This window comes from Fukomys damarensis, unplaced genomic scaffold (genome assembly GCF_012274545.1).
Source record: "Fukomys damarensis isolate Sample0158 unplaced genomic scaffold, DMR_v1.0_HiC HiC_scaffold_23, whole genome shotgun sequence".
NCBI lineage: Eukaryota > Metazoa > Chordata > Mammalia > Rodentia > Bathyergidae > Fukomys > Fukomys damarensis.
The window spans coordinates 1,109,549-1,121,662 of NW_022900935.1; the positions used below are offsets into that span (position 1 = coordinate 1,109,549).

At 55.4% G+C, this 12,114-nt stretch overlaps 1 protein-coding gene across 15 annotated transcripts in view; it reads left to right on the forward strand.

Moving 5' to 3' along the window:
• Fhad1 (forkhead associated phosphopeptide binding domain 1) overlaps positions 1-12,114 on the forward strand; it is a 117,639-nt gene that overhangs the window by 103,694 nt on the left and 1,831 nt on the right. The window contains exons 31-32 of one of the 15 annotated variants that reach the window (XM_033767300.1): positions 3,836-3,916; positions 6,217-6,270. The exons of the other annotated variants lie outside the window; for them this stretch is intronic. Of the exons in view, the coding sequence (XP_033623191.1) occupies positions 3,836-3,916; positions 6,217-6,270 (135 nt within the window). The remainder of the gene's footprint in view (positions 1-3,835; positions 3,917-6,216; positions 6,271-12,114) is intronic. 15 annotated transcript variants of the gene reach the window in all.

The following is a 12,114-nucleotide window of genomic DNA, read 5'->3' on the forward strand; positions in this document are numbered from 1 at the left end:
GTGTGAGGCTGGGACCTTGTTGGCAGGCTTGGGTTGCAGACTACATTGGTTTTGAGGAACCGAGAGTCCAGGCCCAGGCGGGTCACTCGGCCAAAGGAAGTCTCCTCCTCCCTCATCTTGGTGTCCACCTGTCATACCATATAGGGATCGGTCCTGGATTCAAATCCCCCCATTCGTTAACTGTGTGACCTTGTGCAAGTCTCTTCTCTCAGAGCCTGGCTGCCCCCCGTCAGTAAACGGCAGCCACCAGCATCTGCCTCACAGGGCTGTGGGGATTAAATACCGCGCAGGTGTCCCTCACTACCCCACGCTTGCTGGCCGACCTGGCAGCTGGTGGTCTCAGGTGGTGCTCACTCTGAGGAGCCCTTGGCATTTGTGGGTGCTCACTGCCTTTCCCCGTATTGCCAGTGGCCAGCAGATGGCCTCTCCAGGGAGCACCCAGCCAGTTTAGATGCTCCCCGGCAAGCCTGTGTCTGCAGCTTGGTCAGCAGAGGGTGTCTCTGTCTCCTTTGCAGTCACACCTGCATCCGTCCACTCCTGACCCGCAAGCGTGGCTGTGGGCCAGCCCTCGGCTGGGCACCAGAATCAGACTTTTCCATACAATCAGACCCTCTGCTGTCATTCTTCCTAAGACAGCAGATCTCAAAGCTGGCGTCGGGCCAGCACCTCTTCCTGACCCGTCTGCAGATGGGCACAGGGTATGTCCAGACTTTGCAAAGTGGTCAGGTTTACTAACGCCTCCCCAAGCCTGCCTGACTGGTGTGCCGGCCTCGCCAGGGTCCTTACTGGGGCTGCTGAGTAGGGCCGGGACCCAACCCCAGACGACCCCTGCTCTGGTTCCTTGCTGTCTGGGGGGCTGTCTGCTAGGGCCCCCTGTAATGGTTATGTTATTTTTACTTCAGACATAGGTTTGTTCACTAGCATGTGTGTGCGTGACACGTCTGTGCACGTGTTTGCATGTATATGACTGCGTGTTTACACGTGTGGCTGTGCGCGCGTGTGTGGCCTCTCAGACATCCAGCCCCCACCCAAGAGGCGCTCTCAGGTGAGCCCCCAGCAGCCCGCCTCCCCCGCAGACCCCCGAGCAGGCTCCCCAGCGTGCAGCCCCGGAATGAAAGCGTCTGGCACTGCAGCTCCTCATTAAACACCCAGGCCTCAGCGTTGCGTCTCGGGGTCGCCGCACGCACGGCACAGAGTCCTTTGGCCCCGAGCCCTGTGGAGGGAGCTGGGGCGGCACCAGGTCTAACTTGTCCTTTGCGGTACCCTCTGTGGGGCCCAGAACTTCCTGAGGTGCCTTCTGGGGCTTGGCAGCCCAGGCCCCCAAACAGAGACACCAAACCACAAAAGATGACAAAGCCGCCCCCCAGCCCTTGTGGTGCGCTGGCTGGAAATGTGAGAAAACCTAGGATTTACATAATCAGTGCCACATGCATCATTCATGGGCTCCCTCATTCATGCTCGATGCAGAGGCTGTGCCAGCCGGCTTGGCCCTGGAACCCTTCCACAGAGGGAGGTGAAAAAGGGCCCAGTTAAACCCGTGTCAGAGGCCCCGAAAAGCTAAAGCCTGGGCCTTGCAAGTTCGTGGACTTCGCGGGTTGGGAGCCTGGACGAGAACGGCGGCCCTCACAGAACACGGAGCACAGACCCCCTGGCCCCGCTCCCTCCCGCTTCGTCCTGGGGCGCTCAGGGCCCCAGAGAGAGGAAACCGAGGCTAACAGGGCTGCTCTGCTGAAGAAGGGGGTCCCCGCCCCCGCCCAGACCACCCTCCCAGCCCTGCTCTCCGGAGCACCCGACTCACCCGCCTCCACTCACCCCTCTCGGGTGCCCATCTCAGAGGGAACGGTTTGCACTTAAGGATCGTTCTTAACATGGTACGAGAAGCTCCTGTTTTCAGGGCTAAAGATAAATTCCAAAATTTTGCTGGACCCTAAGTGAACCTGTGTGATTCTCCCTGGGCATCAGCTCCTTCCTAGGAGCTTCCTAGGAGTATATTTTTCAATTTTAAAATGGAAGTTCAAGGAAAATGAAAGTTAGGTCTCACCCTCAGTATTTTCATAAGGAGCCTTCAGTTTTTCAAAGTCTCCTATATAAAATCTCAGCAGCAGTTCATAAAAAAGGATGGGTTGAGGCCTCAGAGAATGAAGTCATTCACCTTGAGCTCCAGAACCACCCTCGCCGACAGACAGACAGACAGACACTCTCCAATGCCCTTTCAGTTGTCTGAACTCCTTCTTCACCAAGCTGAGCTTGCAGAATCTAATCACACGCTGGACGTGGTGGCGCACGCCTATAAGCTCAGCATTCGGGAGGCTGAGGCAGGAGGATCGCTGTGAGTTCGAGACCAGCCTGGGCTCCATAGTGAGTTCCAGGTCAGTCTCAACTACATAGTGAGACCCTGTCTCAAAAACCAGCAACAAAAAAAACCAGAATCTAATCACACTTCCTTAGTAATCCATTAGCAATGCAAATGAGGCTTGATATGACATCCTGGGGAAACCTCAGTGCTGGACACGCCTGGACCCTGGGATGCCCTGGAAGCTCTTTCCGGGGAACAGTGTGACAGTGACCATGGCCCGGGCTGGTCCACTTCCCACATTCACAGCCGAGCCTTTCTGAATTGAGGCCAGCTTTGGAGACAAACAAACAGGGTGCATGCCCACCTCTGCCCCTGAGTGACAAGTAAATGACTTTACCCGGCATGTAGCAAGCTCAGTTAGTACGGGAGAAGGCAGCTCCGGGTGGTGGGGGCAATCCTGGGCCTCTTTCAGAGGACTCCCTGCCAGCTGACGAGTCCAGCTAACCCTGGGACTTTTTCTGGCCCCCTGATGTTGGCAGCTCCTTTGTGAAGCTCCCTTTTCTGCGTGGTGAATACAAGGAGCACTACAGCCAAGAGAGGCTGCAAACTCTTTGTGAATGGGCTAAGACTGGAATTTTCAATAGAAAACATTCCAATGCTCAGAAGTCGCTCTCTGAGAAGCATGCAGGGCTTCCCGAGCCCCTCGTTAGGATCTGAAATGTGGGAACAGCTGAAATGCATTTCTGCTCCGGGAAACAACTCAGCTCCCCTTCCAGGCCCCAGCCAGTCAAACGCTGGTGTGGGGGCTTGAGCTCGGCTGTGCTGGGTGGTCTCAGCTGGGCTGGCGCCCCTAACCTTTCTGCTACTCAATTAGCCTAGATCCCTGTCTTTAGGGAGAGAGTAAAACGGTGTCCATCACACAGGGTTTGCGGCAATGAGAACACGTAGAGAAACCTCTGAGCAAGTAAGACTCCTCAGAGCCGCTGCCGCCTTAGCTATTCTGTTCCACTCGCTGTGTTCCGAGATCGTCTTAGACCTCTGGTGTTCTCTAGAGCCTGTCTGCCTCGGCGCCACTGTGTGTTGTTGACCGAGGAGTAGAAACTGTCAGATGTTGTATAAGCTTTGAATGGAATGGGAGCTCAGGGCCTGCCATCCTCAAACCCCCGAAAGGATGAAAAGATAAAATGTGGGCAGGGGTGCAGCATGTGGACAGAAGGTGACTGACAAAAAATGGGGCTTTCAAGCCGGGCGTGGGGGCGCACGCCTGTCATCCCAGCGCTCAGGAGGCTGAGGCAGGAGGATCGCTGTGAGTTTGAGACCAGCCTGGGCTACATAGTGAGTTCCAGGTCAGTGTCAACTACATAGTGAGACCCTGCGTCAGAAAACAACAAAAAGAAAATTAGAGAAAGAGGCTTTGACCCCACAGCCCCTCTTCTGCCAACCACTTCCAGTGACTATCCAAATCCCCAGAGGGGATGCCCAGGTCGACACAGCTTAGGACACACTAAACACTCTCACTCACCGGATATTTTCACTCAGGAACGTTTAGCGGATCACACACAGAAAAATGCAAAGGACTGCACACCTCGCAGCTGTTCCTTCAGCGAGAAAGAGAGGCAGGTGTGGCAGTGCTCCGATGAGGCAGCCAAGCCCACAGTATGGACGGCCTCGGAAAGCGCCAGAGCCCTGGAACGGGGACACCCGTGCGTGCGGCCCCGGAAACTCCTGCCCCCTCTCTGCCCCTCCCCAGCCCCAGGCCCCTGCCTGGGCCGCAGGTGAACAGGTGACCTAAGAGAGCGAGAGTCTAACCCGGGATCTCGAGGTCAGAGGAGGCGGATGGGCAACCGACCAAACCAGGCGCAGAATGACTTGGGGACCTGGAGGCGAGGGGCAGCGGGGAGAGGAGAGGGGGCGGGGCAGCCCAGGAACCCTGGTGAAAGGATGAAGGAAATAATGGGGAGAACATGGAGTGGGGACCGGAATGGACCCCACACCCGCCAAGGCGGGGCTCGCGCGACTTGGGCCCCCGAAGCCCATGGGAGACGGAGAACCAGTGTGGTCCCCACTTCCCAGGTCCATGAGACACAGCACAGGGGCGGCTCACACACGCTTCCTCCCCAAGAGGAGACGCAGGGAGACAGAATGGACAACCACCCTGAGAGTACCCAGCGCGGCAGTGACAGGGCGTCACCAAGCCGTGGCTGAGGACAGCTCTTGAGCTGGACAGAGGCTGAACGTCCAGTGAGTCCACTCAGGTGCAGGGAGCACAGGCCTGTGGGTGGCCGGGCTCAGGGCCTCAGTTCTCCGCTGTCCCCCTATTGGATTCAATCCAGGGCTGGATCTTGGAGCGGTGGTCAAACTGGAGTTCTGAGGAGCCCGGGGTCCCCTGGAAGGGCAGGGGTCTCTGCACCCCGCACTTTGCTTTACCAGAGCAGCTCTGCTCGATCTGCTCTCTGTGCTGAGACCCTCAGCCTTTGGCTGGGAAAAAGATTCTGCTGCAAAAGGACAGAGGGCAGGAAGGAAGGTTTACAACCACTGCCCTACGATACCTGTGCCCGGCCTCTAAACTTAGTCCCTCTAAACTAGGTTTGTGATACATATTTCGTGGCAGCAGGCTCCAGGCCTCCTAAATGGAAAATACCTAAAGGCAGCTGTCAGTTACAAAGAAGCTGTCACAGACAGGGGCTTTGAGAGGCTGAGCTCGACTCATACGCCATCCCCAAAACAGCCTCACTCCCTTCCTTCTTGAGTTTGGGGAAGCCAGCAGGGCTGCCAGGGTTAGGGGAAAAACTAAAACAGGAACCTGATTACATGTGAGTTTCAGATAAGCAGCAACTAGATATTTAGTCTAAGTGCACCCCGCTTATCATGTGGGACATACTAATAACCGAATATATAGGTCTGCTTTCATTCTGAATTTAGAATGAGACTGGGCATCCTGCGTTTCTCCCAGCAGCCCCTCAGTGTTTACTCACCGAGCCCCGACTCGATGCCGAGGCGGGTGGTCCAGAGGCAGCTGTCCCCAAACAGCAGCCCACAGATGTACCTTCTTTGACACACGTGGCGTTTTCCTTGTTTTTGTTTTGTTTTGTTGGTTTAGGGCTTTTTATTTTTTTAAGTGACATCTCGAAATAGGACGCTTTCATAGAATACGCTGGATTTCCAGCTTCTCTGGGAAACTTGGAAGGTCTGGTGCCCCCGGCTCACAGCCCCCTAAGCTGCCATCTCCTGGGCCCCTTAGCAGGACAGTAGCCACTCCTGGGCTTAGCACCGTCCACATTTCCCCTTCTTTCCCCTCCCTGACCCTGGCGCTCGGGGCTTGCTGACAACACTCTCTTCCTAAAGCCCCCGCAGGGCGCCTGCCTGCAGCGTCTGAGAGGTGGCCCATCTCCATGGTACCGTTGTATCCCCAGCACTTCAGGTGGCTCTTTTCTCCTAGAACTGTCCCTGAGGGGCAGGGTTTTGAGGACCCAGGGGATAGCAACTGCCAACCAACCCCAGAGAACCAGCGAGCTCCAGGGTGAGGGTGAGGGTGACAGTGCCTTCCGAAAAACATCCCCTGAAGTCCCTGTTGGGGAAGTCAGCCACTAGGGGCTCCTCTCGCCCGTGGGACACTTACGCAACCCCGGGGGCTGTCTGCAGCCTCTGCCACCACCTGACGAAGACTGACCCTCCAAGAAGAGACAGCATTGCCTGGGGTCTCTCAGCTGGCCAGCTCCCTCCTAGCTGGGCTCCCTCAATAGATCCCTGAGGGTCTCAGGCCGTCCCCAAAGGCCACAGCCCCCTCTGCAGGCCCACACTGTGACTCCCTGCCCGGAGAAAGCATCTGAAAATTGATGAGTATCCATTTTTCCTTGGATGCAAAAGGCCAAAAGCACAAACGAAAGCTAAAGATTGTCCCTATTCTTTCTGCGTTAAAGAGACGGGTGATTGTCCAGGCGGTGAAGAGTAAAATGCAAAATGCAAATTTCCAGGTGAGCCAGAAGGAGAAGAGAGGAACAGGTGACCAGCAGGAAGCCCGTGGACAGTGACACTCCGTCTGCTGGGGGCAGGCACTTGGCCTGTGCCAGACACAGAGCCGAGCTTTCGGCCTCCTGCGTGTGGGAACCGTCTTTGTCCCAAGTGTCACAGGAGGACTCTGAGCTCAGAGACTGATTTGTCCAGCGCTGCCCGCTGAGTTGGAAGGGAACCTCGTGTGCATCTGACACCCGGCAAGGGTCCCTTGCTCTCTTTCGAGCAATAAGCACCCAGGTCGCAACCTGACCCAGGCCCGGTGTTGCGTCTCTCGAATGTCAAGGAAACGCCCTCCGGAATACTCTCTCGAGAGTCAGTGCCTCAGTTTACATTTGCCCCTCAGGTTCAGCCTCGGAGCCGGAATCCCATCCTCAATCCCAAGTTGCAAAAAGGAGAGACAAGCGAGGTCTCCACAGCCCGAGAAGCTGACAGCTGAGTGAGAGGTTCGTTAAAAGGCCACAAGTGCCCTGAAACAGCAAAATCACCACTGGAGAAGCCGGACAATCTGTTACGCTTCCTCCCCAAGAGGAGACGCAGGGAGACAGAATGGACAACCACCCTGAGAGTACCCAGCGCGGCAGTGACAGGGCGTCACCAAGCCGTGGCTGAGGACAGCTCTTGAGCTGGACAGAGGCTGAACGTCCAGTGAGTCCACTCAGGTGCAGGGAGCACAGGCCTGTGGGTGGCCGGGCTCAGGGCCTCAGTTCTCCGCTGTCCCCCTATTGGATTCAATCCAGGGCTGGATCTTGGAGCGGTGGTCAAACTGGAGTTCTGAGGAGCCCGGGGTCCCCTGGAAGGGCAGGGGTCTCTGCACCCCGCACTTTGCTTTACCAGAGCAGCTCTGCTCGATCTGCTCTCTGTGCTGAGACCCTCAGCCTTTGGCTGGGAAAAAGATTCTGCTGCAAAAGGACAGAGGGCAGGAAGGAAGGTTTACAACCACTGCCCTACGATACCTGTGCCCGGCCTCTAAACTTAGTCCCTCTAAACTAGGTTTGTGATACATATTTCGTGGCAGCAGGCTCCAGGCCTCCTAAATGGAAAATACCTAAAGGCAGCTGTCAGTTACAAAGAAGCTGTCACAGACAGGGGCTTTGAGAGGCTGAGCTCGACTCATACGCCATCCCCAAAACAGCCTCACTCCCTTCCTTCTTGAGTTTGGGGAAGCCAGCAGGGCTGCCAGGGTTAGGGGAAAAACTAAAACAGGAACCTGATTACATGTGAGTTTCAGATAAGCAGCAACTAGATATTTAGTCTAAGTGCACCCCGCTTATCATGTGGGACATACTAATAACCGAATATATAGGTCTGCTTTCATTCTGAATTTAGAATGAGACTGGGCATCCTGCGTTTCTCCCAGCAGCCCCTCAGTGTTTACTCACCGAGCCCCGACTCGATGCCGAGGCGGGTGGTCCAGAGGCAGCTGTCCCCAAACAGCAGCCCACAGATGTACCTTCTTTGACACACGTGGCGTTTTCCTTGTTTTTGTTTTGTTTTGTTGGTTTAGGGCTTTTTATTTTTTTAAGTGACATCTCGAAATAGGACGCTTTCATAGAATACGCTGGATTTCCAGCTTCTCTGGGAAACTTGGAAGGTCTGGTGCCCCCGGCTCACAGCCCCCTAAGCTGCCATCTCCTGGGCCCCTTAGCAGGACAGTAGCCACTCCTGGGCTTAGCACCGTCCACATTTCCCCTTCTTTCCCCTCCCTGACCCTGGCGCTCGGGGCTTGCTGACAACACTCTCTTCCTAAAGCCCCCGCAGGGCGCCTGCCTGCAGCGTCTGAGAGGTGGCCCATCTCCATGGTACCGTTGTATCCCCAGCACTTCAGGTGGCTCTTTTCTCCTAGAACTGTCCCTGAGGGGCAGGGTTTTGAGGACCCAGGGGATAGCAACTGCCAACCAACCCCAGAGAACCAGCGAGCTCCAGGGTGAGGGTGAGGGTGACAGTGCCTTCCGAAAAACATCCCCTGAAGTCCCTGTTGGGGAAGTCAGCCACTAGGGGCTCCTCTCGCCCGTGGGACACTTACGCAACCCCGGGGGCTGTCTGCAGCCTCTGCCACCACCTGACGAAGACTGACCCTCCAAGAAGAGACAGCATTGCCTGGGGTCTCTCAGCTGGCCAGCTCCCTCCTAGCTGGGCTCCCTCAATAGATCCCTGAGGGTCTCAGGCCGTCCCCAAAGGCCACAGCCCCCTCTGCAGGCCCACACTGTGACTCCCTGCCCGGAGAAAGCATCTGAAAATTGATGAGTATCCATTTTTCCTTGGATGCAAAAGGCCAAAAGCACAAACGAAAGCTAAAGATTGTCCCTATTCTTTCTGCGTTAAAGAGACGGGTGATTGTCCAGGCGGTGAAGAGTAAAATGCAAAATGCAAATTTCCAGGTGAGCCAGAAGGAGAAGAGAGGAACAGGTGACCAGCAGGAAGCCCGTGGACAGTGACACTCCGTCTGCTGGGGGCAGGCACTTGGCCTGTGCCAGACACAGAGCCGAGCTTTCGGCCTCCTGCGTGTGGGAACCGTCTTTGTCCCAAGTGTCACAGGAGGACTCTGAGCTCAGAGACTGATTTGTCCAGCGCTGCCCGCTGAGTTGGAAGGGAACCTCGTGTGCATCTGACACCCGGCAAGGGTCCCTTGCTCTCTTTCGAGCAATAAGCACCCAGGTCGCAACCTGACCCAGGCCCGGTGTTGCGTCTCTCGAATGTCAAGGAAACGCCCTCCGGAATACTCTCTCGAGAGTCAGTGCCTCAGTTTACATTTGCCCCTCAGGTTCAGCCTCGGAGCCGGAATCCCATCCTCAATCCCAAGTTGCAAAAAGGAGAGACAAGCGAGGTCTCCACAGCCCGAGAAGCTGACAGCTGAGTGAGAGGTTCGTTAAAAGGCCACAAGTGCCCTGAAACAGCAAAATCACCACTGGAGAAGCCGGACAATCTGTGGAAGCGACATTCTTGGAAAGCAGAAGCCCCTTCTCAGTCGACGTCCTTGTCCCAAGACTAGAGTCTTGTCCCAAGACTAGTCTCAGAGCAGGACGTCAGGAGGACACAGTGCATCCCAAGAGAATGTTGCTGCCCCCGACGGACTGAGGAGAGGCCTGGCCCTTAGCTCCTTCGCGCCCATGGGAGAGACTGGCGTAGGCAGAAGCCCCCGCATCTAGGCTTTGGTTTACTCTGTAAACGTGGGACGACAGAGGAGGTGCTGGGATGCCCCTGGATGCAGGCCTGACGTGAGGCCCCCTGGAATTCCAGGCCTCTACCGGGCTGAAGAGGAGGGAGACAGACTGTTTCCACAGGAGCAGAGGGGCTGTCGCCTTCCTCCCACCCTCCAGGGCTTCAGGGTAGGGGTCAGGATCTCCACTGCTGGGTCTTGCCTCGCCTGCCTTCCCAAGGAGCCACCGAGCAGGATAGTGGTGGCAGGGGGGCACGGAAGGGCTGGTTGGGGCTGGCATTTTTTTGTCTCTGCTTTTCAAGGCTGATTATTTTCCAGCTAGGTTTTAGTTTCAAGGAAAGAAGGTAGCTGTTACTACTCTGCATTGCGTGATCAAAGGAAACGTCTTCTGGTCTTCTACACAATCTCTTAGAAATGTCTTGGGTACCTAGCCTAGGCTCCTAGGGTACCAGGCCCTGGGAAGAGGATGGTAAACCAAGGAGTCGCTGCCCTGGGCCTTGTCCATTTGACAGACATTTACTAGAGCTTTGACGGGGCCCACACAGACCCGCTGTCAAGGTCAGTCACAATCTCAGAGCTGATTCTTTACACACATAAAGCACAAAGGTGTAGGGTGAGCATCCCTGATTGGAAAATCCAAGACCCAAAATGCTCCATCATCTGAAGCCTTTTGAATACCAACATAATGCCACAAGTAGAATATTCCAGACTGTGTTCCACGCATAAAATTATGTAAAATGCTATATTGAACTACCTTCAGGTTATATATATATAAAACACATATATGAAGCCAAAACGAATTTCATATTTAGACTTGGGCTCATCCCAAAATAGCTTATTATGTATATGCAGATATTGCAAAATCAGGAAGAATCCAAAGTCTGAGACATTTCTGACCCCAAGCATTTGGGGTAAGTGAACTCTGCGTGCGTGCGTGTGTGTGTGTGTGTGTGTGTGTGTGCGTGCGCACATATATCTGAGGTGCAATGAGAAAATACAGTAAATATTTACACTTCTTTAACTGACCGTACTAGAGGACATCTCCGCAGCTCCCCTCCGATGCGCTACTGGCTAGGAACACACACCCCGCCTCTCTCGCCCCTCCCTGGAGCAGTCCTGGGTGTCCTCTGTCACGCGTGTCTTTTGTTCCGTTGTCACGGCTGCCTCGGTGTCCTGAATCCACTCGGAATGCTCACCTTCCACGGTCGTTTTGACTCTGGGGAGGGTGGATGGGGACATCGGTGGTGGTCTTGTGAGCAGGCCTTCCTGTTGGTGGTGTGCAGCGGAGCATTCACCGTAATTTTGTCGTAAAAATACAAAAAGGCTCCCAGAACTACCTCCAAAAGTAAGCAGAACGATGGGTTAAGTGTGTTGGAAGCAAGAGGGAGAATTTTGAGGAAGGACTAACGGGAATGTGTCTTTGACTGTTGTACAGTCTGTACTTAAATATCCCCTGTATATTTTGGTCATCCTTTGCACATCCAGTGCTCTCTGTAACATTAAATGTTCCTAGAACTGGAGTGGATTAGGAAAAAACGTCTATAGCTCAGGAGAGGGCAGTGATGGAAAGGGTTGAGAAGCACGCAGCTGGGTGCATGCAAACGATAAAATCCCCACCTTCCTGGCTCACAGTTCGGGGCCTATTAAGAGAGATAAATAAAGTACTAATTAAATAATGACTCTGGGGAAAGTGCTCTGAGGGCAAAGGCCAGGAGCTCGGGAGGGGCCGCCCGGTGCCGCCCTCACCCAGGCCGGAAGTCGGTCTACACCTCCTCCCGAGGCAGCCCGGGAGTGCTCCGGGCTGCAGCCACTTCCCTGCCTCCACTTACCTCCCACCCGGTGTGCCTGTTTAGGTGACCGGGCTCTGCCCCTCGGGGCGAGCGTGCAGTGCCAAGGCCCTGGACGCCGGGCTCCCTCCTGGTGGCTTTCGGGCTGGGCTCCACCGGGTCCCCAGCCCTCCCTGCCCACGTGTTCGGGCGACATTCCTCAGCCTCCGCCTCCTGGGTCAGCCGTCCCCCCTCGTCACACTGCCGAGGAACGAATCGAAGCTCTTGCTGCCCTCCAGCTCCTGGCAGGGCTCCAGGTGGCAGCTGCTGGGACCTGGGCTTTTCTGTGTAACCAACTTTCTGGCTCCAACTCCAGCAGCCAACCCCATGGCAGGTCAGGGCCCTGGCATTAGGGAGTCGTCCACAGACAGCAGTTGTGCTGCACATGGAATAAACAGCAGTAGGACAGGCTGTGCAGAGAGGGTAAGTCTATGACCTTTGCCGTTTTCTTGCTCCTTGGGCTTGAGAAGAGTGTCCGCTTGGTGAACAGCAGCAGACATCCCAGCCTTTCCCACTCTGGAACGATGCTGAGTTCAGGGTTTCAAGACGCATTCAAGGCTCCCCCGAGGGGCTGTCCCTTGAAGGGGCCTCCGGAAAGGGGTTTTCTCCCTGTCTCAAAGTGAAATGGGCTTGAGAGGTGGCTCTTCTATCGAAACCCTCCCCAAGTGTCTTCTCTGCCCTCTGAAGAACACAGGCCGATATCCTGGTCCTTATTCGACAGACGAGGAAACTGAGGTTCACATAGCCAGTGACAGAGTTGGGATGCAGCTCAGCACCCAGCCTGCCCCGTGTGTGTGTGTGTGTGTGTGTGTGTGTGTGTG